Source organism: Psittacula echo (genome assembly GCF_963264785.1).
Source record: "Psittacula echo genome assembly, chromosome: 2".
In the NCBI taxonomy this organism is placed as follows: Eukaryota; Metazoa; Chordata; class Aves; order Psittaciformes; family Psittacidae; genus Psittacula; species Psittacula echo.
The window spans coordinates 62,196,753-62,223,569 of NC_137737.1; the positions used below are offsets into that span (position 1 = coordinate 62,196,753).

Genomic DNA, 26,817 nt, shown 5'->3' on the forward strand with positions numbered 1-26,817 from the left:
TGTTTCACAAAGAGGGAGAATGAAAATTAAAGGACAGATTTACAGAAGATACAAAAGTTATGTGAAGAGAAAAAAACTGACAAAACAACAAAACAAACAGGTTAGCTACACAAAATGGAAATTGAGAAGATGTTAGTAGCATTAAGTAGAATATTATTGCGTTTCACATCACAACCAGACCATTTTAAACAGCAATTACGCCAAACATTTTGAAAACATAGAGGTTTTCAATTTGGTCATGTTTTAAGAGTCTAAGTAGGTAAGAAGTTTTCTTGCATTTGACTTCAAGGTGTAATTTACTGTGTAAACAACTTGATCAGAACTGGTTTAATGCAAATTAAAATTCACTTCAGAAAATGCAGTAATGTTTTACTGCTCCAACTTTACTCATTAAAAATACTTTGTATATTAGATTTCAACGTATAAACTTGTTACCTAAGCCTGCTTAGACATACTAAAAGCCTATATAACATACCACAGAGACATGCCTAATAAGGTGATTGCGTGCAATTAACTCAGAAACCTGAAAACTGATTTACTTCCATGAGTCAGAACTGTAGAGCAGTATCAAATATTTTTGTAATTCTAATTTGAGTGCCCTGTCATGGCATAATTTCTTTGGGAGGAGATGATGCTTATAAGTAACATCACTGAAAGAAACAGTTTATTTGCTGACGAAGTCAAGCACTATTGGACTGGATTGTTTTCCCTGATGCACGAAGTTGTGCTATACCTTGAACTGTAAAATATCACTTAAGGTTATACAACATTACATGCACAAAAAAAAGGTTCTCTCCTCCAGCTGTAATATGACAGATAAGAGTAAAGCATTAACAGTGAGACTAGCTGAAATGCATTTCCTCAGATTAACTGCTGAATATCACAGAGTAAAATACATCTTTGTAAAAGCCCACGAAATGGCACCCTTTTCAGTACCCTTTATGATGAAAAATACAGAAGTTAAGTCCCTAGGCTGCAAAGAAGCCATGCAACCATTTATACTCAGCTGTTTGGACTTGTCCAGCAAATACATGAGGACAATAAAGCATTCCCCTTTACAGAAAAATCTGCAAGAAACAAAGTCCCTGTAGTTTTTACACATTTATGAACATAACCGAACAGTGTTGCTCACTGAACAACACCTACAAAGGATGGAAGGTTCGGCTGTCACCAATACTAAAGACTTGTAAAGATAAAGCAGCAAGTTCCGTCTTATAAAGTTCCTGAAGTTTGGACCAAAGAGCCAGTACCTGCATCTGTTCTTGCTTGCTCCTTTCATTTGTAATCTGGCTGTGGACATTGAGGAATCAACCCAGTAATTTCTACTTAAAGAGTCTGTGCATAGGTGTCAGAGAAAAGATGACTGTACTCTGGCAAACCTGAAATAATGTACAATACAAGTACCAAGCCCAGCAGGGTTGTTTCTTCATTAAAACTTGACTCTCGAGAAATTTGGGAAGTAACAGAACACTGGGATGCCAGTGAAGCATTTACTGATTAAAAATATATAGATACACTACCCTAGTGTTGAACACCTGGGACATGAGAGAGTAAAAGCAGAACTATGAGACTCCTAGAAATTACTACACAAAGTTTAATTCTGCTATGAGAAGTGATAACTGATGAAGGGTACCTCCTAAGCCATCTGCTCCTGGAAAACACAAAGAGAAGGAGCTGGATTCTTGTGAGGTGTAACCAAAATCATTATATGTATTTCTCTAAAAGTTAAATTTTTAAAATCGCATTGAGATAGTTGTTTTTGCTGAAGGATAATTTGATATAAAAATACATATGTATTATTTTGATGCTCAGATTCTTGACTGTTAAAGTTCTGCAGTTAAAAAGTATTCTTTCATTTTGTGACCTATGAACAATCACAACCTTAAGACACAGTATGGCGTACAGCAATTTAAAGCAAAGCCAGCTTAACATTAGCTTAATGTAATTATGAAACAACGATTCTTAAATGAAGTGTCTACCCCAACAGGCTTCTGCCTCACAAGCTAGCAATACTTCAACTCTTTTAAGCTTGTGGATTAGATCTAATGAGGTCCACTTGGTCTGGCATATCAAATAATTCACCACCTCAGTGAAAGATCTTGATTTTTGAAAATCATATCCATTTTAAGATCAGATCAAAGATGGAAGAAGCATGCGTGGCTTGAGTAAGCTTTAGATAAATCTAACTAACAGGAATAAAGATTGTCAAATTCTAGGAGGAAAGAGAATATTACAACCCAACATTAAGCCTGATTTCAACTCATTTCTTATGGAGAAAGCTGTTTTTTCACAAAGCATAACATCACCTATTCTTAATGATAAGAAAAAAAAAAAGAGAGAACCCCTCCCCCCCAAAAAAAACCAATTCTTTGCTAAAATACTTTCACTATTACTCACCAAAGTATTCATTTAGAAATGCAAGAGAGGCCACATAGCAGCCAAGACTGAGAAATTCAGCCACCACCATTAACCAGTGCCATGTTCGTATGGTCAGTGCAACCATCAAGAGCTCAGTCAAGATTAGGGCAGTGAAGGAAATGGCAACGACATGTACAAATTCTGATTCAAAAAGCAGCAGGGCTCCATACATCAGAATACCGCCTAGGAAAGGTACACAAAATTATCAATACACTGTGCAATGAAATTTCAGTGCACCAGTTTTTACAGCTGCCCACTGAACAGTTGTTTGCTTATTATGAAAACCTGCCCAGTAATTTTTTATAAGGCAACAAGACTGATCTTTCTAAAAGAACAGAAGTGACATTTACTGTACTTGGTGCATGTGAAACAAAACAACCAAAGTAAAGCTGTAAAGAAATAAAACTATTAAACACCTTTTAGGTGCAATATATCTGATAAACTGTTAATTAACCTCATTTTGTCAAGTGCTACAAATAAATGAGATATTGTTGAAAGTGTAATTACTTTTAACTGATCATATAATTCAGATTTATTCAACAGTGCTTCTGTCATTCCATGAAAGAAAACTACTGTGTAAATATATGCAATGTGATAAGCACTCATTAAAATTTTTCTGGGTTAGCATTTAATTAAAAACATGTCATTTTTTTAGGCGATATGCATCAATAAAAATACCAGTCTGTGCTGTGTTTTGAATAGGCTTGGCACACTACAGGAATATTGATTTACAAGATAAACAGAAAGGAATATATATATAACTGCTGATGAGATGTTAAGCTTTGGGAATTCAACCTGCAGGTGAAGAACAATATTGGCAAAAACAGACAAAAAATTCTCAGTTCAGTAAAATTAGGACTCTCTCCTACCTTGGTAAATACTGATTAAAACCCAGATGAGGAAGGTCTTAAATGACAAAGATCTTCCCTAAAGGAAACAAGTGAGAGGCCAATTAGACATAACTTAAAAAAATATTAATCTACTCAGTTCATATATTTTTAAAAGTTAATCATTAGACAGACTTTACAAGTAAAATAAGGAGTCTTTGAAGTAACATAAGCTAAAAAGCTTCTACTTGTTTTTGTGATTCTTCATTGCAAACTTGTACAGAAATCACACAAAGTCTAAATTTGGGGGTAGGACAGTTAAGGCCTTAAACAGCAAAGATACTTCAGCTTGCAGTGCTCTGGCTGGTTTTCAGAGGGATAATTACAGTAAAATTAATTTATTTTTTATTTAAAACAGTTTTATGTCTGTTTTGCAAAATGTGGTCTTCAAGAAAGATAGTACTGTGTACCTACTAACCTAAACCTCAAACAAGACTGTAGTTACTAGTCATTCTAAATGTTGGATAAACTATTTGCATTCATAAACATGTAACTACTATAAGTTTTCAGAAAGTAACTATTTAGTAAAAGCTACTTGCTGAAATAGTTACATTTTAAATCTTTTTGTGATTGTGAATGTTATAGATTGAAACATGCATAAATCAAAGAATAAATGCTGTACATGTGCATATGACTTGCAGTCTGTGAGGGTGCTGAAGAAATACGTTAGAACCACCGAGTTGAAAGGATACACATTTAAAAGGATAAAATGGCAAACAAAGCAACCATTTTGCCACAAAAGAATTGATCAGCCCAGAAAAGACAAGAATCAGCACTTTACAAATAAATGTGGTTCACTGCTGTAGAAAGTGATGAGTTAACTCTATTACTTCAGTTGAGGCTAAAATACATTCTTGGATGGAGAGAGCTCATGGTGCTAAAGACATTTTCATAATGCTTTATGTAGTCTAGAATGTTGGTGGCAGACCGAACATATCTGAAAAAATTCTTGTACAAGCACGAAGAAACATTAGATTTATTTATTTTCATTTTTTATTTTTTTTCTTCCCATGAATGTCTACTCATTTTCCTTTGAGTACTGGACACTGGTTCCACCTTCATCCATAGCTCCCAATTACTGACATTTGTGAAGTAAGTGTTTTGGTTCATCTTTATGGAACTGGAAGGGAAAAATCACTCCTGAGCTTCTACAGAATGTTGCACAACAGGCTTTGAATAATTTCCAGATGAAAGTAGGGAGCCCTCTTAACTTTCAAATTTTCATCAGCTTTTCTAGCTATAACTCTGTAGGAGCCACAGTAACAGTAATAGTGAATCAGTGTGTCCTGCAGGGTATTTGGCCACACCTGTCTCTCTGAACCTTGCTAATTTTCTCTTCTTGCACTGGAGTGTCAATGACTTGTGCTAATGTATCTTATTCTTTTAAAGATCTGAAAGGCATTTTCATCACTAGCATATCCCAGAAAAGAAGCCAATTCCTAGGAATACAATTATAGTCCACGTCAGCATGTGTTTGAATAACACTAGCTGAATAACATTTGGTAGAGATTTGCATTTAGAGTCCATAATTTGAAAAATGATGCACAAAAATATGTAGGCTTCAGTGTCACGCTGACTAAGGCAGTGTGATCATAAATTGTTGTAATAATCAGTCATAAAAAGATTACCTTGTAATAGTGAAGTCAAATATAGCACATAAATAACTTTTTATACTACTCATCCATAATCATTTAGTGATCATCATCTTCCCCAGACAATGCACTGAACTGTACTCTCCAGTTTCTCCACATTCACTCTTTTTTTTTTTTTCCTCTGAAAAGAATTATTTGGGTTTTACTTATTTAATATTCACAGAGGTGCAATGTAAGCTGGGAAAGCCAATGATTCAGGATTTGCTATGAAAACAGGCTGAAAGAGTTGGGGTTGCTCAGTCTGGAGAAGAGTTTGGGCAGACCTTAGAGCAGCTTCCTCTATGTAAAGGGAGCCTAAAAGAAATCGGGAGGGGGACTTTTTACAAGGGCATGTAGTGACAGGACAAGACGTAATGGCTTTAAACTGAAAGACGGGAGGTTTAGATCAGAGATTAGGAAGTTCTCCATTATGTGGGTGGTGAGGTACTAGAGCAGGTTATCCAGAGAAGCTGTGGTTGCCCCATCCCTGGCAGTGTTCAAGGCCAGGCTGAATGGGACTTTCAGCAACCTGGTCTAGTGGAAGGTGTCCCTACCTGTGACAGGGGGGTTGGAAATGGATGATCTTTAAAGTTTCTTCCAACCCAAACCATTCTACAATCTCCAAGAATTGTCATTTAAGCGTGACATTTAAGCCTATAGTCATCTACCCATCCTGAGCAGTTTCTACGTACAGGCTTAGGTTTCCACAGTCAAGCTTACAACTGCCTTTAGCAGGTGTATGGCAATGTTTTTTTCAGATTAATCATAGGCTGAAATCTCAAAAACAAACCTTACAGATTCTGAAGCAGAGAGGATCGGTATCTCCAACAGATGAGAAAAAACTTTCCCAGACTAACATAGCTGATAGCTAATTTAGTACATTCAAAAAGACACAGGATCTACAAAGTTCAGACCCTCCCCAGCTACAGTCTTCTTTTGAACTTTTAGGCACATCTTCAAAGAATCTACTATCCCTAAAAAGACTGTCTGCTTGTGCCTTGGATTGTAATTTTTCTAGCTGACAGTTTAAAATGGAGCAGAAGCACTTCTCAAAAAACGTACAAAAACAAAATCTTGATATTTGTATCACTTTTGTAGGTGAAGTAATTACACATTTTCATTGTTTGTACATATGTGCAGAAAGCAATATCTACAGATGACTCAGTTAAGATATATCAGTTACCAATATCTGTTATTTAAAGTAAGTCAGCTTTTGGAAAGGTCAGTAGTAATTTCTAGGGGTTATGGGAAAAAAAAAATATATAAATTAATCTACCAATTAAAAAGGAAAAAAGGAGCTGTGAAAAAGTAAGCATAAATAACTCCAGATCAGAGATCCTGCAGCCAGACTGAAAGGAACTTTTACATCAACACACCTTCATGCTTGATTTATTTCAGTCCAACCATTGGTGACTTAACAAATGTATTAATTAAACTAAATGGAATGGCTGGTACCATAGCTAACTTTCATAGTACAAAAATCTGCATTACATTAGTTGCGCATCCATCTTGCATGGAATACCTTAAGGAAATGATTGTAAGAATTCCCAGTTTTGCACAACTGCGATTTCAGCATTTGTTTTTGTTCATAATCTGAGCACTAAGGACATTCATACCTTTGTAAGATCCTTATAAAGTTCTGGATATAGCAATGCCATTTCTGGCTTCACATCCTGATCCAATACTAGAGAGAAGACTGGAAACATAGTATATATGGTTGCATATCTAGGTGAAAGGAAAGAACACATATTGACACTTTTGTATGATATGATTTTAAACTGATCTACTGAGTTCAATTATTACTTTTATGTAAGTGGAATTAGACGGGTTCTTCTACCCAGTATTCAAGCAGCTTACTAAAACAGCTTTACACATGCAACCTGCTCTTGTGCTGCTGAGAGCTGTCAGTTATGAGAAGTTACAGAGCTTTTATACATTCAAAACCAGCAAATACATTTCTTTCTTCTGTATCAAGCTTATCATCTGCTACCACTCTCACTGTGCACTTGCACTTTGGACAACTAGTTCAAAGACCTGAAGCTTAAATTAATCCACAGACAATGGCATGAAAACTGAAGAAAACCCCCCCCCGAACTCTATTCCAGACATCATGTTAAAAGTAGGTGGATAAACAACAGTCTTAACAGCTCTGTAAGTGGCTTTGGATTTTAGTATGCACATGTCAGATGTATACTTTAGTACTACTTTCCTAGAACTCAGTGAAACTAATTACGAACATTTTCAAGAGGTCTACTGCTTGCCTCTGAAAAGTCTGGTGCAATCACACCTTGATCTATGACTTAAGTTACTATGGATTTAGATTGTTATTGTTTACAAACAATATAAGCAGCTCTTACGGCAGAAGGTGAAGAGAGCAAGGACAGACATAAATATATGCATATCCCTCAGCTGTATGACTTTGGGAACCATATTACTAAAACAGCTTTCACAACAAGACCAGGATGCTCCTGATTCTGCATACATTCACCCGAATGGAAATTTATGTGGCAGATTTGGGTAGTGCACTCTCAGAGAAAATTTCACAGTAGCTTCAGCTCCATTTTTAACAGAAAAATCTGATTCTCACTAAGGCTTATACGGCAACCTGTGTAACAGGTGAAACTGTTTTGGGAGACTTCTGTTGTTTTCAGTCCATGTGTGAGAAACGTCATATGGTACCTTCATCTATGGCTATTCTCTGTACAGAGAAGTGAGAATGCGCCTTTTTTCCCCCTCCCATATAGGGCATATTCAACTTAGTTTGACTTTTCTTTGTAGATTCAGCCCAGGTTTGGTAGCGTACCAATGATAAATGTATGAAAAATACGGCAGACACCAACTACATGATGTTATTTAACAAGTTAGTTTGCTATATATGGTTATCAGATACCATAACTGTTGGTTTTGACTTACCCTACCATTAGGAATCCTTGGTACAAGGGAACAGATGCAAAATAGAAGACTGATGAAAATACAGCCTGCAAAAAGCAGATAATTATACATATTTTATATAATTCTATATACAAAACATTATGGTAAAGAAAAGTAATAACAGTACTGCTTAAAATTTTGTGACACTTCAAAGACAGGCATAGTGTTTTTAACTGTTCACAAAATAAAGTTTTAAATACCTGCATAGTTGAGATAATAAGGCCTCGGTGCATGACAAACTGACCAAGTGCTGCTGATCTTTTGTAACTGTTTCGACCATGTACCATCAGCAGCCTGCCTATGTGTTTAAACTGTGTGATGGAAAAGTCAGCTGCTAGGGAAGCTTGTTTTCCCTCCTAGAACAAACAAATATATTCCAAATATGAAACGTAGTGTAAAAGATGTGTTTGTGATTTCAAAATTCTAAGTGATAATTAACTTTAAAAGTTAAGTTTCCTCCTGATTCAAAAATCAACTCTGCGATGAGCTACAAAGGACATTTTTTTGTGTATTCTAAGATGCAGTCGCTGCAACAAGTAAGTTTAAGCTTCTATCCTGCTTCTTTCAGGTAAATGTTACACAGAAATACCTATGGCGCTTTCTGCTTTTCTTGCTTTTTGTATTTAAGAAGATAAAGCACAGGACATATAAGCAAGGAAGGTATTAGTTCAAAGACTAAGCATTTTTATCATCTTACAGCATAGTTTAATTAGAAATTATCAATTCACTACTGTTCAAGAATAAAGCTTCTAATCCTATGTTACTATGTGGCACATATTTGACAATGGAACTGTTAACATTACCTTGCCTTCAATTCCAATTCCACAGTCTGCTGCTTGGATCATGCTGACATCATTTCCTCCATCACCTGAAAAATGTCACTGCAATATTCAGCTCTTCAAAGGTTTTACTCTCCTGGCCTTACAGTGTTTTAGAAACCTCATATACCTTTCAATTCTTACAGTTAATCTATGGATTATAATTACTTTAGCAATCAAGACTTGTTTCTGATGAATAAAGATAACCATATCTTTCTTACGGAATGGCATTTTCTGTTACAGCTACATAATACCTGGCTGTTGATACAAGAAATTTCTCTTTGGTTTTGTTTCAACTACTTCTCAACAGTGCCATCTACTGCTTAAGTTTATGACAGACTCTAGCTACTGCAAATGAAGATTGTGCCACCAGTTACCTATTGCACATGTGCGTTTTCCAGTGTGGTGCTGTAACAGTTTCACAATATGAGCTTTTTGCGTGGGGGAACATCGGCAGCATACTACAGCAGGACACTGACAAGCCAGCTCTACAAATTCATGCTCATAATACTTCAGACAAACCTAAATAGAAAGATACATTCACATTTATTTATGATTAAAAATCACAGTATGTGATCTAACACAGAAACACAGTATAAAGAATTCTTCTTTTATGAAGTTTTGCTTGCACAACATCCATTTGGGAGAAAAAAACCCATGTTATCCTTACTATAGCTTTATTACTTTAAAGTGACATCCAACATGCTTTGGGGTTAAGAGAAGAGGTAACAGCATGCTGCATATAAATTACATTCTGTTACCATACAGGAGACCAGAGAACCAGTAGCATTTTCCCATTTAGAACATATATCCTCCACTTAGAACTCAGTGAAAAACAGAAGTATCTCTAAGGACAACTTAAATACAGGCAAATACTGGAAAAAGGTTTAAAAGCATGAAGGCACCGATACTTTGCTTTTCGAACATAAGCATATAAATAAATATAATTTGACAGAAACCAAGTTCTTACCTCGAGTGAGTCCCCAGATATCACCAAGGCACAGTCATGCTTCCTCCTAAAGGCATTTAGTTCTAAGTGAGCCTCTCCTCGAGTGGTAACCTTCAATAAAAAGCACTCAATTAAAAGATTTTGTTATATTCTTTCAAAAATCCTGCCTAATAAATGAGGTTTTGAGAACTCATACCCAGAAGGCTTTGGGTCTTCAACATGTGTTTTTATCCCCATGTAAACCATGGGATGTGACTACAAGCCTTGGATCTTATGGAGTGAAAAGTAATCCTCAAACAAGGAAAGTCTATGTAGTCAGCTTAACTGGTTCCTCACCAAAGTAAACCAGGGCTAAAAAACTAATGAATTCATGACACTAAAATATTGTAAGTTCAAGCTGACCTGAGTCCTTCCATCTTGGCAGAGCTAGAAAAAAAACAGGCAAAAAAACCCAACCAAACACAAACAGAAACCAAACAAGCCCCAAAACATTTATTAACCAGTAAAATAAGTTCTTAGAATAATGCAAAATGTTCATGTTCACAGTTCCTTCAGTTTGGATAAGTAAGCACAGATTTCAAAAGGCACATAAAAATGCTCACTACCACTAATCCTTTTGGATCTTGCATGAGTATGCAAGCAGGATCAACTGGCATAATACAAAAGAACTACATCATAAATTTATAGTTGTCTTTTTTAATTTACTTAATTATTGTTTCAGAAAGTCCCAGCTGTGAAATGCAAAAATGATCAAAGATTACCAAATAGATTTTGGAACGTTTTGAGCTAGAATACACAGAACATGAAAAATGTAAATTATGAGCAGATTTTGAGGAGACTGCAGTTTTGGTTTTCTTTCCAATAAAAGATCAATGTATTTTAGAGCTATCGTGGAAGACAAAATTGCAAGCACAGAATAAAACACAAATGCTGATTACACTTCTCATTTTTGCTATGTCAGCTGTTTGATGAAATAGCTTTTAAAATAGATGAGTCTTAATTACACTGAACATGAAGTTCTGCCTTTGGCCCACTACTACTGAGAATCAGACACAGTCCAAAGACCTTTCTCCCTCCAAATGGGCTTTATTACACATAAAATTTGAGTTACATTAAAAAGCACCTGAAAACAAAACCCCTCATACACGTGCCCCAATTCAGATTATTTTTCTCCTTTCTCACAATTAAACATGTCGAGAGAAAGCTCTTTCTCTGCCAACTGTAAGGAACCATGGATTTCAGTGACCCATTATAAAATTTTTGCATTACAGAAATTAAAAGACGTCAGCACTTGGTGCACACTGAGGAGCAGTAATTGCCCTCTCTGTTCTACCTTTCACCTAACAGAGGTATTTTCTTTTTTAATTTGCAAATATCTCTAGAACAATGTATCAGTTAATTTTATTACAAAATTAAGAAGCTGAGACTTCTAAGGATAAAAAGGAAAAGTGTTAAAAAAAATGCCCCTTTTTTTTTTTTTTTAAGGGAAGCCAAAACAGTACATAATTTTTGATTTGTTAATTTATAACTAAAATAAAAGTTTTAGTGTTTGGTATTTTCTTATGTTAATGTAGTAGTTATTTCTTTGCAACAAATGCAGCCACACAAATAATTCTTTATAAATCCATTTTCTAATTAATTTAGAACTTTCTAAGTTATCACAGTTTTATGCTGATCTCTTATTACCAGTCAAGGTAATGAAAATAAAAATCTGACTCAACTAAATAGATTTTGTTCAGGAAGACTTAATTTGTGGTGTTACAACATGGAAAGGTCAACAAAAATTGATCTGAAGTTTTATCAGAAGCATTAATAATTTAATTGCAAATAGTAGTCTGCAGGGCCCAATTTGCCATTCTGATGCTTCAGAAGAAACTACATTTACATGTAAATTATATTCATATAATTATTTCTGTAGGTGCAAGTGGTTCATTTAGAACAAACACAGGCATATTATGTCTGATCACATGGCATCAATCAAAGTCTGGAAAATTTATTTTTGTTTGGCATCAATAAAGTTGATGCAACGCAACTATAACCAAAATGTACAGAAAAAGATATTCAGTTTACCTTCCTAACAACTGTCTTGAACGGTCTGTTAAAAATAATGCAAATATATATAATCATACTGAAAAAAAAAAATCAAATTTTTTCATACTGATTTCAACTATATATGTAGAGAGGATGTTGGCACCCCAGTTGAATTCAGGATTAATTCTGCCTGAGTCTAAAGTGTTCTATTAATGAAAATTCTCAAACAAGCAAAAACCCCATTCACATAGTCTAAATTCCTGGACACTCTTTCCTACTGGCTCAGCACCCCACACAGACCCCCTCTCCATCATTATGCGGAGGTACCTTACTATGTCCATTTTCTAAGTGAAGATTATAAAATGTATGATGAACCTGAGTCACTCAAACAAGGCTACAAATGTTTCTGTAGCATATCGGCATATTTAGACACAAGCACTCTAGAAGCGATGCTTTGTAATCTACATCCTTAAATAACAACCTAAGTACTACTGTCTTGACCATTATTATGACACTCAGTACAATAACCCATCAATTTTCAACAAGCAGCCAACTCCTAATCAAATAAAGCAACATTGCTATTAGCTGTCCTTTGATGAACCAACAAAAACATTGGAACTATACTTACGGGTCTGAAAATGTGAATATCTTGAGTCCTAGACACTAAGTGAGAACTTTTTGCAATGCAAGTTGCTGTCTCCAGTTTATCTCCTGTTAACATCCATATCTGCAAAATAATGTTAAAGTTTACTCTACTGGATATTAATGCATCTGTTCTCCAAATCTAAATGACATCTATCTCCAACCTTTTTCTGGTACCTTTTGGGATTAGATTAATAGCAGTTTTTACTGCAATAATGCACTCAAGGCAGTTCCATTCCCCTACCCTTCTCACAAAGACCAATGTCTCAGTTTAGATGAAGACAAGGTGAAACTGTGGAGAAACACACTGGCATAGCTGAAAAGCAGGGAGAGCATAAAAGCCTTTCCCCTCCCTAAGGCCCTGACACTACCTTGGTCAAAAGAGGATGCACACTACTACAAGAGAAAGACGTATGTTAGCAAATTGATGCAACACAACACCCTGTGACCCTAGTGAGAATCTATCAGAAAGCAGCAGCCAAGCAATGAGACAGCATATCCTAGAGGAAGAGCTACATCCCCAGCACTCCAAAGAGATCCTGCCCACTGACCATGCAAAACTGGGATGGAAGGATGAAAGAATAAGGTTGATGATCCATCTGTTCTTGAAGTGAGATGGCACTCTCTCCCCTCAGCCCCTTAACACCAAGAAAGTTGAAGGACATCTGATGAAATACCATGACCCCTAGACCAAACTGAATACACCACATAGGAAAAATTACTTTACCTGCAGAAGTTATTACTGGATAGTTACTAAGTCTACAGTCACAATTTTATTACACTGTAAGCCTCTGTCTCCCCTTTTACCCGTGCATCTCAGGCAAGATCTTCATTAGTGTCCGTATGGGTCAATGAATGGACAAGATTCATATTTTCTCATCAGTAAATGAGTAATGCATTATTTTATGACCTAGCAACAGCTACTACCATGTTTCCAGCCTCCTATAATCTTAACTGTAATTAAAATCAGAACAGTTCTAATGCTTTGAAATCCTAGAACTAATCATTAAAAATCCCAAACCAAAACAACAACCTAAAAATTGTCACAGTGCTCTATACCTATTTTTAGCAGGATGTACTTAACAGTCAGAAGTGACCACATACAGAAGAAATATCAAGAGCAATCAAGAAAATACTGTACATGAAGTACATATTAAGTACTTTGCACTAGTCTCACTCTACTACAAGAAATCTGATGTAATCATAAGGCTTGAATCCATACATATATTTTTCTAATTGTGCACACCACTGCATTACAAGCTAATTCATCTGAAAGCCTTTGGGGAACAGGGATTAATTAAAAACAGAATAACAATATAGTAGACATGAGAAGGGGCCTCTGGAGATTATTCAGTCCAACTCCCCTGGTCAAAACAGGGTTGACTACAGCAAGCTGCTCAGTACCATGCTGAATCAGTTCTGAACACTTCCCAAGGATGGAGACTCCACAAACTTTCTGGGAGACCTGCTCCAATGTTTGAACAGACTCACAGTAAAAAAATGTTCATTAAGGTTTCCATCCACTGCCTCTTGTGCTTTCACTGTGCACCACTGAAAACAGCCTGGCAGCTCTGCAGCCTTCCTTCAGGTATTTATAGACACTAGTAAGATCCTCCCGAGCCTGCTGAACTTGACCCTCTTGTAACTACTCTGGGTGGCCCAGGCCGTCCCCTCAAACAACTTTTGAATCCTTGACCAATTCCTCCTTGTTTGTTAGTATGAGGACTAGCAGAGCATCTCCCCTTGTCAGCTCCTGTATCAGGAGATTATTGTCATTGAACTCCAAAATTCTGGTTTGCTTGTGCTCTCTTGTGTTGCTCTTCCAGCAGATACTGGGGTGGTTAAAGTTCAGCACAAGCACTAGCATGCGCAAGTGTGAGGCTTCTTCCAGAAGGCCTCTTCTACTACTTCTTGATCAGGCCACCTGTAGCAGACATTCACCATAATGTTGTCCATACTGGTCTGCCCAATAATTCTAACCCATAAATCCTCAACAGAGAAATTCTTTACTCTAAGGATGGTGAGACATTGGAACAATTTGCCAGAGAAGCTGTGGATGCCCCATCCCTGGAACTTTAAGGCTAGGCTGGACAGGGCTTTGAGCAACCTGATCTACTGGGAGATGTCCCTGCCCATGTCAGGGGGTGGAACTAGATGGGCTTTAAAGGTCACCTCTGACTCAAACTGTTTGGTGATTCTATGATACTCATTACTTTGAATGAACCTGAATATAGACAAGTGTAATTCATGTCTTGCTAAAAAAAAGTTACTAAATGATGACCTGTTATGTCAGCAGTATGTGTTTAGTACCTTTATTCCAGCATTTCTTAGCATCTCTAAAGTTGGTCTAACATCTGCTTGCAGCTGATCTTCTACTCCGGTGAGACACAGCAGCTCCATTTCTCGCTCCAAACTCTCTACAACAGCAGCAACCTTCAGATTTCTATCATGTATGCTTAACTTTGCTTGGTTGTATCGACTCTGTTTGTACAAACACAAAATCACTTAAGAGTTTGCTCTACGGGAATGCTCCCCTTAAAGTAACTAAATATGGTGAAGAAGAAGATCACTCTGTCCCTTCATACCTCAAAATCTTGATATTGTTCTTCAGTCAGTGATTTTTTGGCAACAACCAGTGTACGCAGTCCTTCTCGTGCCATATTACCACACTGAGTGGAACAAACCACAGAACAGTTATGCAAATATTCAACCATATGTACATGTTTTATATGCTAACTGGGGTTATCTGTACCATAACTTTTTAGACTCAGATTATGCTGGAGAAGACACAAACAGTATAAAAAGCAATTATACTTCAGGTCTCCCAAATGACTGGTAAGCCAATCTACATTCTTTAAGCCGATTTCTAGCTTAAAGAAACTCTATTCTGGGCTGAAGCTTTAAAAGAAATAAAAGCTACTTTTGAGGCATGTAATAAAGCTACATTTTTTTTTTCCACTGAACATACCTCTTATGCGAAAGATATCTAGACATTAAAAAATAATCATGAAATAGCATGTCTTAATGAAAAACAAGGCTGTCCAGTGCAAAACACTTATCGATTTGACCTCATAAAGCTAAATAAATTAAACAAGTATTTTACAATTAATTGTGCATCATTATCACCAAAAGTAATTTTTATGACATTTTGCTAGGTCTCAAGGGAGTTTAATTTATTCGTGTCCCTGAATAAATCAAACTGCCCTGCAGCAGATATTGATTCATATTGCCAATACCATTATGAACATACATGGTGTAATCATTGTATTAACATATTGTCTGTATGTAGGGTCAAAATAAGATGACTGCTGGTACCTCCTAGAGCCACACAGTAAAAAAATATCAATCAGCTTTGAAATTCAGTCACTAGCTATTTTATGTTAAGCTTAATAAATTTGGCAAAAAACCCTATTTCAATTTGGCTGCAAACCTTATTGTACTTCATATTTCATAATCATACCTCACTGTAGAATTTGATAAAACAAGGGCACTTCAGGATGAACAGGTTTATGGCAGAACACTTCTCAGAAGTAATTAGGTTTTATGTGAAAGGTCAGTCAATGAAAAACAACTTTCCTTGTTTTAAGTAGGAACGTGCTCTGCTGTGACTCCCAGCTCTGCTTTTCCAGTGGGTTATTTAAGATTTGGAAATAATTCTAATTACTTAAAATCCATTCAGGATATATGTAACAACTTCAAAACCCACTACTGCACTGGCTCAGGTTCTCTTCTAAACCTAATCCAGTAATTCCTGATCTTTTGGCTTTAAATTTTTAGTTTTTACAGAATCTTAATTCTTATAAATTTTAATTTTGTTTCTTACCTCTTCTTCTAACCAATCGTTGTACTGTACAATAGTGGACATTGCAACATCTGCACCCTTCATGTAAAATGTAATTTCTCCTGATGATTCATCCTAGAATTTTACAAGAGAAATAGAATGGAAAAACCCCACCTGCTTATACAGTCAAAATAATTACCTACCAATAACATAATTGTCTTTTGAAGTAGTCAATGGATGATTTATAAAAGAAGTAGTACCTTGCCAAGAGGTGGATAAGTTTTATTACCTGATGTTACTACTTCCAGTGACATTTCTGATTTCATTGAAATGCATATTCCCCACTTTCTCATATAAGAGGATTGGTTCTAAGTGATGTCAGTGTGACTAACAGATTCTCAGCATACCTAAACTGCCAGTCTGAATTTTAGAATATCACTGTTTTGAGCCCTATAACTACTCACAACAGAAAGGTTACCCTGTATCTTTGAAATACCTAAGTAATTAAAAATTTACAAATAATTTAGTGCAAATGCCTGTTACAGATGTTTTAATGATGAAACACTCATGGTACATTCAGAGAATTTACATGCAGGCAAATATAACAGAAATCAGAAATATATATGAGGTATAGTTTGTCACTGAAGGAATGGATTAGTCTGATCTGCAAGCTTCTTAAAGTATCTATGAGCATGTCACTGTTAAGACAATCTCTTAGCGCCAACATCACCTAAAGAAATACAGACTTGCCAAGGTCTCTCCAGACCTGAAACATACTTGCCTAAGGCTGATGGCATGCCTGGCTTGTCATCATTGGCAAATAAAAAATGGGATGAATTTGACACCTGTTTAAGTGGGACTTGGCACCGCACTAACCATCTAACAATGCTGTCTGAAGCTCTTCTGCTACATTCTCAGATGTTAGGTAGGGAGAATGTAGAAGTATGTAGTGTGGATGGCTTAACATTCATAGAGGTTTAAACCTTACTTTCAGCATGGTGTTGTGTCTTCCTTTCATCTGGGGATTTAATGATTGTTACTATGCTTCCAACTGGACATCTAGGAGACAACTAAGTACATATTTCCTAAATCTTAAGACCCTGGGGTTGTGCTGTGCGTCCATGACAGTTCAAGGTATCAACACTGGGTCTGGAAAAGCAGCAGCACTAGCAGTATAGAAAAATGCTAACTATTACTGTAAGAAATTTCAGCCATTAATTTATTTCTTGAAGAAGCAACATATTTTGTATGAAAGAAACAAATTGAAAAAGAAAAACAAAGGCTAAAGGCAACATGCAGAATTAGAGGCTAAGCATAAAGCAGTGAAATTAACATGTTCTCATGAAAAAGAATCTCTGCAACATGACATTAGCCTGATTTTTCTACAATTACTTGCCTAGTATTTCATGTGTACCCATACGAAAGGTACACTTCTCATTTGAAAATCCTGTGAAATGCGTTCTCCTAAGTATTAACTTTCTATTAAATTTCATGAAAGCAAACATTCAGTAAAAACATTTTTTGAGAAATAAAAACGAACACCCAGAAGACCCCCACAATTACCCTAACTATGATCCCCATGCGCTTGCTCTCAGAAGTGAAGGGGAAGATCTGCAGAATATAGTATGTCAGAATGTGTCCACCAGGGGTCTTCAGCTGCATTGAGGTCAAATCCCTGTTAACCAAAGTGAGACCCACACTCTCTGTCCACTGCACCAGTGCTACCTAAAGGAAGGGGAAAAGAAAAAACAAAACCAAACAAGAGAACAAGAGAGAAATGTTTCAGTGTCTATTATAGGTCATGTTTCAGAAGGTCTATTATACTGTTCTATAAATCAGGCTAAAGCCAAACAACTGTTGCTAGGGTAAAAGTCTAAACTCTTCCAAGAATCTAGAGAAAAAAAAGAGTGAATAGCAGTAGTCTGAGAAAAAAATCTTAATGCATCAGCTAAGCACTTTCCTTCAGAAAGCTTACAAAAATTCTTACGAAGAACAGAAAACCTTATTTGAACTTATTCCTGCAAATTACTTATTTAGACTATACTGCTCAGAAATAACAGTTCTAATAAGAAAACCAAATAGATATTCACCAAAATAAAAAAGGACATCATTCAGTAGAAATTATGCAAAATCAATTGTACAGTTTCTGTACAATGAGACTGCTATGTTAGTAAAAGATTTTGGGAATATTCCCATATAAAACATTTTATTAGATCTACAATTACATGGCTGTTGGGACACTGTAATATGAAGCATATAAATAAGAAAAGGATCTTATTTTTAGTTTACTTTGATCACTTTCATAATTTTATTACTTATGTTTCAAAAAATAATATAATTGTTGAAGTTCTGGGCATATCAAATGAGATGGAAACCAAGCTTCCAATACCGCATCCCACAAACACTTGCAAAAGTCCTTTTTACAAACCCAGAAATGCTGCAGAATACAAAAATCACCATTAGCTATCACTACATGGCATCTTAATTGCATGCATTAGAGATTTGCCTATTTTTTTTTTAACATTGCTGCTCTAAAGTTCATGATCTCCAGCTTCTACTTTCTTCTATGCTTTAAATAACACACAAGGTATTTTTCTATCACCACTATTGTGTAGTTTATTCCCTTAAAAAATCAGTATTTTAGAAAAACTGCTTTAATGTTAGTTCATATACAAGCCATATTCCGTATCTGAATGGAAATTTTCTGATAGAAGTATTCTTCTCCATAATTCTATTTTTATTTTCCAAATGCCAATCATTATTGCAAACCACATTTCAAAATTACTAGAAAGGAAATTGTCATGAAGTTTACTTGATTTTTATGAAACCTGCCTCTGCTATTAATCTCGGGCAAGTCAAAAATAATAAAACCCAAGCAGTCTGGTAAAAGACATGCAAGTAGCAAAATCCCTAGATTAAGTTCAACAAACATGATGACTAATGCTCACAAAGAATTTCACCCAAAGCAAGTAAATAAGTTTGTGTGAACTCTAAGAAACCCTAGTAGTGCCATCTGTGTAGGCACCACCAAATGAAAGCACAGCAAGATGCAGTTACAGAAAAGACAAGAACATACTCTGAAAAGCACTATTTGAAAATCTCAAAAATCACAGGAAGTCTCAAATATTTTTTTCTCTCAATAGAAGTACTATATAAGCTGCAAATGATTCAATACTCCCAAGGTTAATTTTTAATTTTCACAGTGAAAAGTTACTATTACAGTCTGACCTGTAAAATGCATCTTTCTACTAATACCCTATCATCTCATTTGTGTCCCTTTGCAGCTAGGACTAAGTGTTCTATATTTGGTGGCTCACATCTGTTTATTATTTTGTTTACGCTTGGCTTCACCTACCATTTGAATTAGCATTTTACAGCACACTCATTTCTGATTCTTATACCTGACCTACATGCAACTGCATATATTTTTTTTTCTAATTGATCAGTGCAAATACTACAGCAGAGATAGTCAATAAGGCTCAAGAGTCAGATGCCTAAAATGCAACTGAACAAACTCCAGAGCAAAACATTAAATTTGACTCTCATAACTCAGAATGAATCACAGCAGCTAGACCCTGACAACATCCCAAACACCACAGCCAGACTCCTTTAAATATCTTAAGCTTTTTAGAATATACAAATTAAAAAAAAAAGTATTTCACAAATGGCATGGAAATCTAAATTATGACTCTTAACAAATAAATATACACAGAAAGACTGGCTATACAGAGTTCAGAAAAAGGATTCTTAGCAAGCCTCTCTGCTTGAGGTTTCCCCTTGACAAGTATATTCTCTTCAACATGTTTCTGAAACTATATTAATATGATCTTGCAATATAGTGTGCATACATCAAGAACCCCTAGAATGCCAAATAAAAACAGCAGCTGTGGCTTCTATAAAGCCTGACATATTGGATAGAGTTGGATAAAGCAATCAAAGGTTGGAAAGGCACAAAAGTATGTGCTGGTGATGCTACCATTTTGCTTAAAAAAACCCCTCACATTCTAAATATAATATTCATTTGGTGATTATTAATTTCCTAACATGCATAGATGAATTGTGTCAATTTCCCAAATCTAGGGATATATATTTTTTTTTTTATTAGCGACTTATTTGGATATTTTGTGGGTCTTGTCTGGTTTATCACCAAGTTCTCCCTTTATGGAAACTGGCTGCCTGGGAGACAGAAGTATACCACTAGCTGTAGGGTCCTCCCACTACTGTGACACAGGTATGCACCTCAACCCACAGCTGTGTAGTGTTTCCAGGACAGCTAATGCAACTGAAGTCAAAGAAAGCTTCAGTAGTTTCTAACTTGCTAGTGGTCTTCCTCCCCAGTAGAAATCCAAAGGGTAAAGCCAGCTACCCGCCTCTCTTCTTTGGAAGTAGCAAGTTCCAAATTAGGAATTAAGGTAGAAAATAATTCCATTATGAAATGTAAATGTAACAGACCTGACAAAGGCTACAAAGGGTTTCTCAGCCCCCCCTTACTTAGAGCTTCTTACCCAAAACCTTTCAGGTGTTTTTATACTTACGAGCCCCCCCCATTGTTGAGCTCTGGTCAGCAGTGTCTCTCCACTAGAGGCCACCCGACCCCCAGAGCTTCCATGGCTCACAGTCCCAAATATCAAACTCCTCAATTAGCACAGCGCAGATTGAAATTCAAAGTGAAATTCATAGCCTTCATACAGAAATTCTCTCAACTCAAGGAGTAACTGTGCGACCCACAACGTAACAGTACCAGCTCATGAGGTGCAAGTAGCTTCTCTGACCAGAATGGTGTGTCTAGCTCAGTTGCCTGAAGAACATGTGCATGCTGAGAGTGGCATGTAGAGAGGAAGCTTCAGAAGCACTGTTGTTACAGACCATGACAGCCCTTATTCCATATTTTGGAGACATCATCATCCCATTTGTTTAGAAATGTTCATTTATGCAACTAAATCAAAACAAGCAGCTTTTAAGTTTCTTAGGCTGTTACCATAAAGTCCCATGAAATCCAAGGTTGATAGTTACCTATTTTATCAGTCACAAAACCTAAGCCTACTAGAGTCAGGCAAATGAATAGTTAAGGACTTCATAAACTCTCTATCAAGCACTGCAGAAAACCCAAGTTCCTTCCTCATTCCTGTTGTGGATTCAAAACTACATATTCAATTAAAACATTAGACTGATTTTAGCCTAAAACAAACGCTAATCAACAATTAAAAAAACCCACAAACAAACTTGTAAATTGACAGGCCACAAAACCCTTGGTATATTTCATTTTATCATTAACTAATTACATTCAAAATGATTTTTTCCCAACTGTGGTGTCAACATTATTTTTTAAGGAAAAAAAAATATCTTTTCTACAATAAGTTCTGTTAGCCTGTGAGTCCCATTTAATAACCCCAATTAAAATAATTATGTGGCAGAAAACGCTACAAATATCAAAGCACCAGAATCAATTGACAAAATTAAGGCCAACATGTAAGATGAAACATATTATCCATAGAAAGCATTTAAAGGAACAGCAGTATATTTACTTTTAACTCTGAGGATGAAGGAGTTAAGTACCTGCCTGCCCTATCAAATAACAGGAGTTTGCTTCTCTCTGGAGTGGTGTTAGATGGCTTTAGGCCATTCAATTAGTACGTTCAGGACTGTTCCTTACACAGCCCAACTCAAAGCTCATCTCTGAATTCTTTTGACCTTTCCTTGCGAGGCTGAGTAAGTTGCACATAGAAGGTCATTCTCATTCCCTCTCAGATTAACATATTCCTTAGCTTCCTCTGGACCAACAGGAAATATCACTTATCACCCAACTGCCTTACTGATTCTCAGTTTGGGGAATTGCACCACCAAAGAGTCTCTTTGAGCTGTGGAAAATATAAGTACCTCTAGTAACCTGTCATCTTGGGAGCATGATAGCATGAAGATGTTCCAGTTAAAGAAAACCTGATATAGCCATCTGAAAAAATATGAAATTCATCTTGCCTTTTGGCACATAGGTTTATAAATCCTCAAACTGAGGTATCTGAAGCACATTTCTGATTCCTGAAGACCTTCAGTTACTGGATCAATCCTAAAAGGCTGTTACTGCTTGGCAGAAGACCAAAAAAAATGCCCTAGGCTGTTCTTGCTTCTTTTAGGTGCAACATCAATCAGAACTGGAACATACAAAACATCATACCACTACCGCTTCCCTTGAATTCTGGGACCAATTGTTACTTTCAACATACGATATTCCCTTTCAAGCTAAGACATCAGTCTAAGAAAAAGATCCACTGCCTCGCTGCCGGTATTGGCAGCTCTTCTCCATCCCATCCCAGAGTTTGGGAGTTCCCCACCAGTTGTGCTGACAGCTTTTTTGAGGCTATGATATAAACATGACCACTTAAACTAAAAGGCTTCAAAGGTTTTGGCATATATGAGGGAGTAATTTGTAGTGTGAAAAAGAAGGACAAGGGGTGAAAATTTTGTAAGCTGATTTTGCTGCATAGAAGAATTCTCCTGTACCAACCTACATTTATTTCAGAATATTTAAGAACATCTTCACTTCAGACAACAGCATCTATTTTCAAAACCAGGTTGCCGTGTAAGGTATACAGGGGTTATATGTGTGGTATTTTGAAGTTAAGGCTATTGGTTTGGAAACAGGAAAGAAGCAGTGAGATTTCTTGTTCCCTACTGCCTGAGTGTTCCCAGTGGTTTCTGTCTGGGTTGTTCAACATCATACATAATGTTTCCGATCAGCACTGCTTTGTTTGTATTTATAAACACTGGTTTGATAACTATCACTTGCAGTCTTCATCTAGAAATTTCATAACTAAAATAAAATTATTAACTTAAAAATACAGCTTGATCATGTGAAAAAACTGCCGATCAATATTCAAGTCAAGCTATGGAGTAGTTATTCTCTGTGGGTCTCGAAGGACATTGAAAGTGATAGTTTTATGCTACTGAGTGATTTGCTTTTTACAATACATTGACAAAACAACACAATTAGTCTTGCTTCAATAAGCACACACAATAAAATGAATTAAACAATACAACATGTCTCATACATTACAGCTTCACTTTTGTAAACACAAAAGCTGCTTCACTAAGGGTATATCATTTCTCTGTTTTTAAAGGGTTGGTTTTGTATCTTTGTAATTAATTTTAGCAACTCTATTGTTTCTGGACAGAAAAGTTGGAATTAAATAACTGACCACACTTTAAGGTAGCATTTAAATATTCAAAATCCTGGCATTAGAAATGCTTGAGAATATGACAGTGTAGGACAAAGCATAACCAATAAATGACTGGTTTATGAGAGTAAGCAGTCATTAAAAATCATGAATGATCAACCTTTTCTGACCATGGGGAGCAAAGGTCTTCAAAGTCTCCTGTTCATACCATGCCCCTGGATTGCTTGGGTCTGTAACCTTTGAACTCCATTGCTTTACCTACTTAGTTTATATCCTTTTATGATTGTTCATTACATTAAGGTAGCTGGCTTTCTACAGATGAGCTGGACCCACACGTATGATGGCCAAGTAGGAGCTGCTTTGATTTTTTTTTTTAGTGAGTTCCCAATGGATGTTTATTGTTCGCTATGCTACAGCTGTAGAGGACAAGTGACAGACAAATGAAACTTTCCACTCTTTCAGAGAAAATGAAATATTGATCACTTATCATAAGAAACAAAGAGCCTGGCATAAGTAGGGTTCCCATTATGAATACAAAATCAGTTACTTATCTCAGGTTACTCTTAACAGTAGATAAATACATCTTTTATGATGAATGTACCTACTCCTGAATGTGCATACTTTGTTATAGTTATGTTTCATCTGTATATGGATGAACACATACACACATAGATGTGAAGAATTTCAAATGAATTCTTTGAATCAATTCACTAAGTGTACAGCGTCTCAACGTATTACTAAATTGCTTCTTATACCTTCCTAAATGGGAGAATAGTTTACACTTACACATTGTTCTCTGCTCTTCACATCCTATGACGATATCATGCAATATCATACAATGCAACAGACAACTGCAAATAACATCTTCTTTCAAAAGACTACAATCAAGCCAGATCCATACACAAAATCTAAGAGAACAAGAGTTGTAACACTGAGGAAGTACAACGCATAAAACTGGTTAAGTCTATTAAATGATAATGTTGCTTATTAACCAAATATGTTGTGATAGGTCAGTGCTGAGGTTAAACAGAAAACATCAATTGAACCATTTCCCTAAATAAAGCTCCAGGGTGCAATATTCAAAGCACTATATTCAATAAAAAATGCTTTTAAAATGGTACTTCGGTGATTGGGAAACATCGGCATCATCCGTCAACCTAACTACAGGAAAGTTCAATAAGCTTAATAATGAACCATTTACATTATTTTCCTTAGGCTCCAGTGATTTGCAAACATTGCATCAATAGAACTCTTAAAAAAATTATGATAAAGACCTGCTAGTCTTTCAACTCTTAGGCTTTCTGCTGTCATGCTGCAATTTTTAAGCTGTTTAAATGAGGTTTTTTTGTAGCTTCATCTTTTTATAGGGCTCCATTTAGCATAAATTTCTCCTTATATTAAAGCATATTTGTTCAATAAGAATTTTTCTAGTGTTTCAAGCATTATCTTTGAGAAACAAAACGGAAATTTAATGCTCTCTCTTCTAAAATGTAAGTTTTTAATTTCACTGCCATATAATTTGAATATATGAGTCCAGATGGTAAAAAAATAAATTCATTATTAAAAGGATACCTGTGCTTTCTCTTCCTAGAAGCACTGTTTCTCTGTTGCTGATTTTCTCTTCTACTTCTATCCTGAGTCCCAGATCTGCTTTTTTAGCACTTTATCAACTTTCATTTCCTCTTTCCAAGGTCAAATTCCCTACTGTCTTCCCAGGACACCACTTGCATAACTCTCAAGTCTTACAGCTGTTTCCTTTAGCAAATATGAGAGGAGAATTGCTCTTTATGGTAATATTTTCAGGTTCTAAACAACTGAATGAATATACAAACGCCCACAGAGAGAGAAGAGCAAATGGGAGAAAAGATTCACATAGTCTCTGTCAACTGCACGTCTCTTCACCTGATTTAGTAGTAGCTTTGGCTGTTAAAGCAGAATATTTACTTAATCCACAGCTGCCATCATATCTGCATAGGTTGGTACTTGTTCATGCTGTCATTCACTATATTTAGCAATATCTCACTAGCTCACTACACTGATCTATTTAGGAAATAAGAAAATATGTGCATATGAAAAATTGTACACATGTATATACACATAATACAGGTCAAATATTACACAATAACATTAACAAACCATATTTACAGGGTATCTCTGGCATAAACAAATGCACTTTCTGCATTCTCAATTCATAATGCAGATCAACCCACAGTATATAACACTACATATAGTACTATGGATTATTGATTTTAGCCAAAGAGTCCAGTCCTGCCTAAAGTTTATTTCTAAAAAACTTTTCAATCACTGAGAAACAGCCACTTCTTTATATTCTACAATCCTTTGTCACTATGAACTGTGTTTATAGCAACTGAAATTCACATGACTGCTAGTTTGGTACTATGTGAAAACAAACTTCATTTTATTTCTTACATTCCTAAAAATACTTGTTATAGACTTGTTCCTTTTAACAATTACAGTTTGAATTGCTGAAGTTTGGCTAGTACTACAGATGGTGATTTATTAGACATGTAAACTAAATGTATACCAAGAATAATAGGCTATGCTGTGGCCAGATGAAGTTTGTGGAAGAAATATTACCTTGTATTAGATCGACTTGTATACTAGAAAAATATACAGGTTTTCAGATACACACTCCCTTCTTCACATCTTACAACAACCTTGCTTTGATATGACTAAGCTACTGTGGCTACGCCACCAACAGCACATCCAAACTCTAGACACTGCTAGAATTTATTTAAAACGAAGTTGCCCTTCAGCCTGCTCACTTTCAGAGGCAAAACTTTAAGTACTCTATTTCTGTATTTGACTATACCAAGTGCATACATGTTTTTATAAAGTGGGCAATAATTATTATTTATGCTTACTTTGAAGTATCTTGAAACTTAAGCTTTGCCCATCTTCCATACCTTTTCAGATTGAATTTTCAGCAATCGATTTAGGGCTCAAACCAGGTTTATTCTGAAGAATAACTAAAATCCACTGAAAGCAGTGGGATTTGTTTGAAATTTGGATTTCAACAGTAGTCAGATACATGTTTTTATTGAAATGGCGGTTGAAATTTGTTGCAATTTTGACTGAACCTGAAGATTATGAAGCTGCTAAGGGTTTGAAACTCAAAAGCTTTTCTACAGGAGTATTTGAGGTTTGGGTTATCTTTTTTCCCCTGTTAAGAATACGTACATGCTACTAACTGGTAATGTCTCTCGCTAATTTATCTGGTTGTCCATCACTCAAAGCAGTTTCATATTCCCTTTTGCATGCATATGCTATGATTTATACATGGATTAATGTTTTGAGAATACATCTAGTGTCTTTAATTGCAATACTCAACACAGTATTGATCCCAAAGCACTGACTTCACAGACCTTTTAGCCAAATAATTGAAAACACTTCTGTATAACAAAGAAACACCAGATCTTTCCTACAGCTGTAGAGGAAATAAAACTGGACTGCTGCTAATTTTAAAGAAACCCCAGCCCTGAAAACATTTCTTTCACAGTTCTGCCCTTTTTAACTTAGTTTATCCTGGGGGTTTT

At 35.9% G+C, this 26,817-nt stretch overlaps 1 protein-coding gene across 5 annotated transcripts in view; it reads right to left on the reverse strand.

Annotated features, from left to right (window-relative positions):
* ATP9B (ATPase phospholipid transporting 9B (putative)) overlaps positions 1 to 26,817 on the reverse strand; it is a 165,419-nt gene that overhangs the window by 1,575 nt on the left and 137,027 nt on the right. For 2 of the 5 annotated variants that reach the window (XM_080610365.1, XM_080610364.1), the window contains exons 16-28: positions 17,652 to 17,813; positions 16,131 to 16,223; positions 14,893 to 14,976; positions 14,618 to 14,788; positions 12,294 to 12,392; positions 9,656 to 9,745; positions 9,063 to 9,207; positions 8,671 to 8,735; positions 8,068 to 8,223; positions 7,850 to 7,914; positions 6,553 to 6,661; positions 3,288 to 3,345; positions 2,398 to 2,601 (exon numbers count right to left, since the gene is read on the reverse strand). In XM_080610365.1, the coding sequence (XP_080466491.1) occupies positions 2,398 to 2,601; positions 3,288 to 3,345; positions 6,553 to 6,661; positions 7,850 to 7,914; positions 8,068 to 8,223; positions 8,671 to 8,735; positions 9,063 to 9,207; positions 9,656 to 9,745; positions 12,294 to 12,392; positions 14,618 to 14,788; positions 14,893 to 14,976; positions 16,131 to 16,223; positions 17,652 to 17,813 (1,501 nt within the window). Of the gene's footprint in view, positions 1 to 1,225; positions 1,380 to 2,397; positions 2,602 to 3,287; positions 3,346 to 6,552; positions 6,662 to 7,849; positions 7,915 to 8,067; positions 8,224 to 8,670; positions 8,736 to 9,062; positions 9,208 to 9,655; positions 9,746 to 12,293; positions 12,393 to 14,617; positions 14,789 to 14,892; positions 14,977 to 16,130; positions 16,224 to 17,651; positions 17,814 to 26,817 lie in introns of those variants that run through there. The other 3 variants (XM_080610366.1, XM_080610367.1, XM_080610368.1) reach the window with 3 other exon arrangements.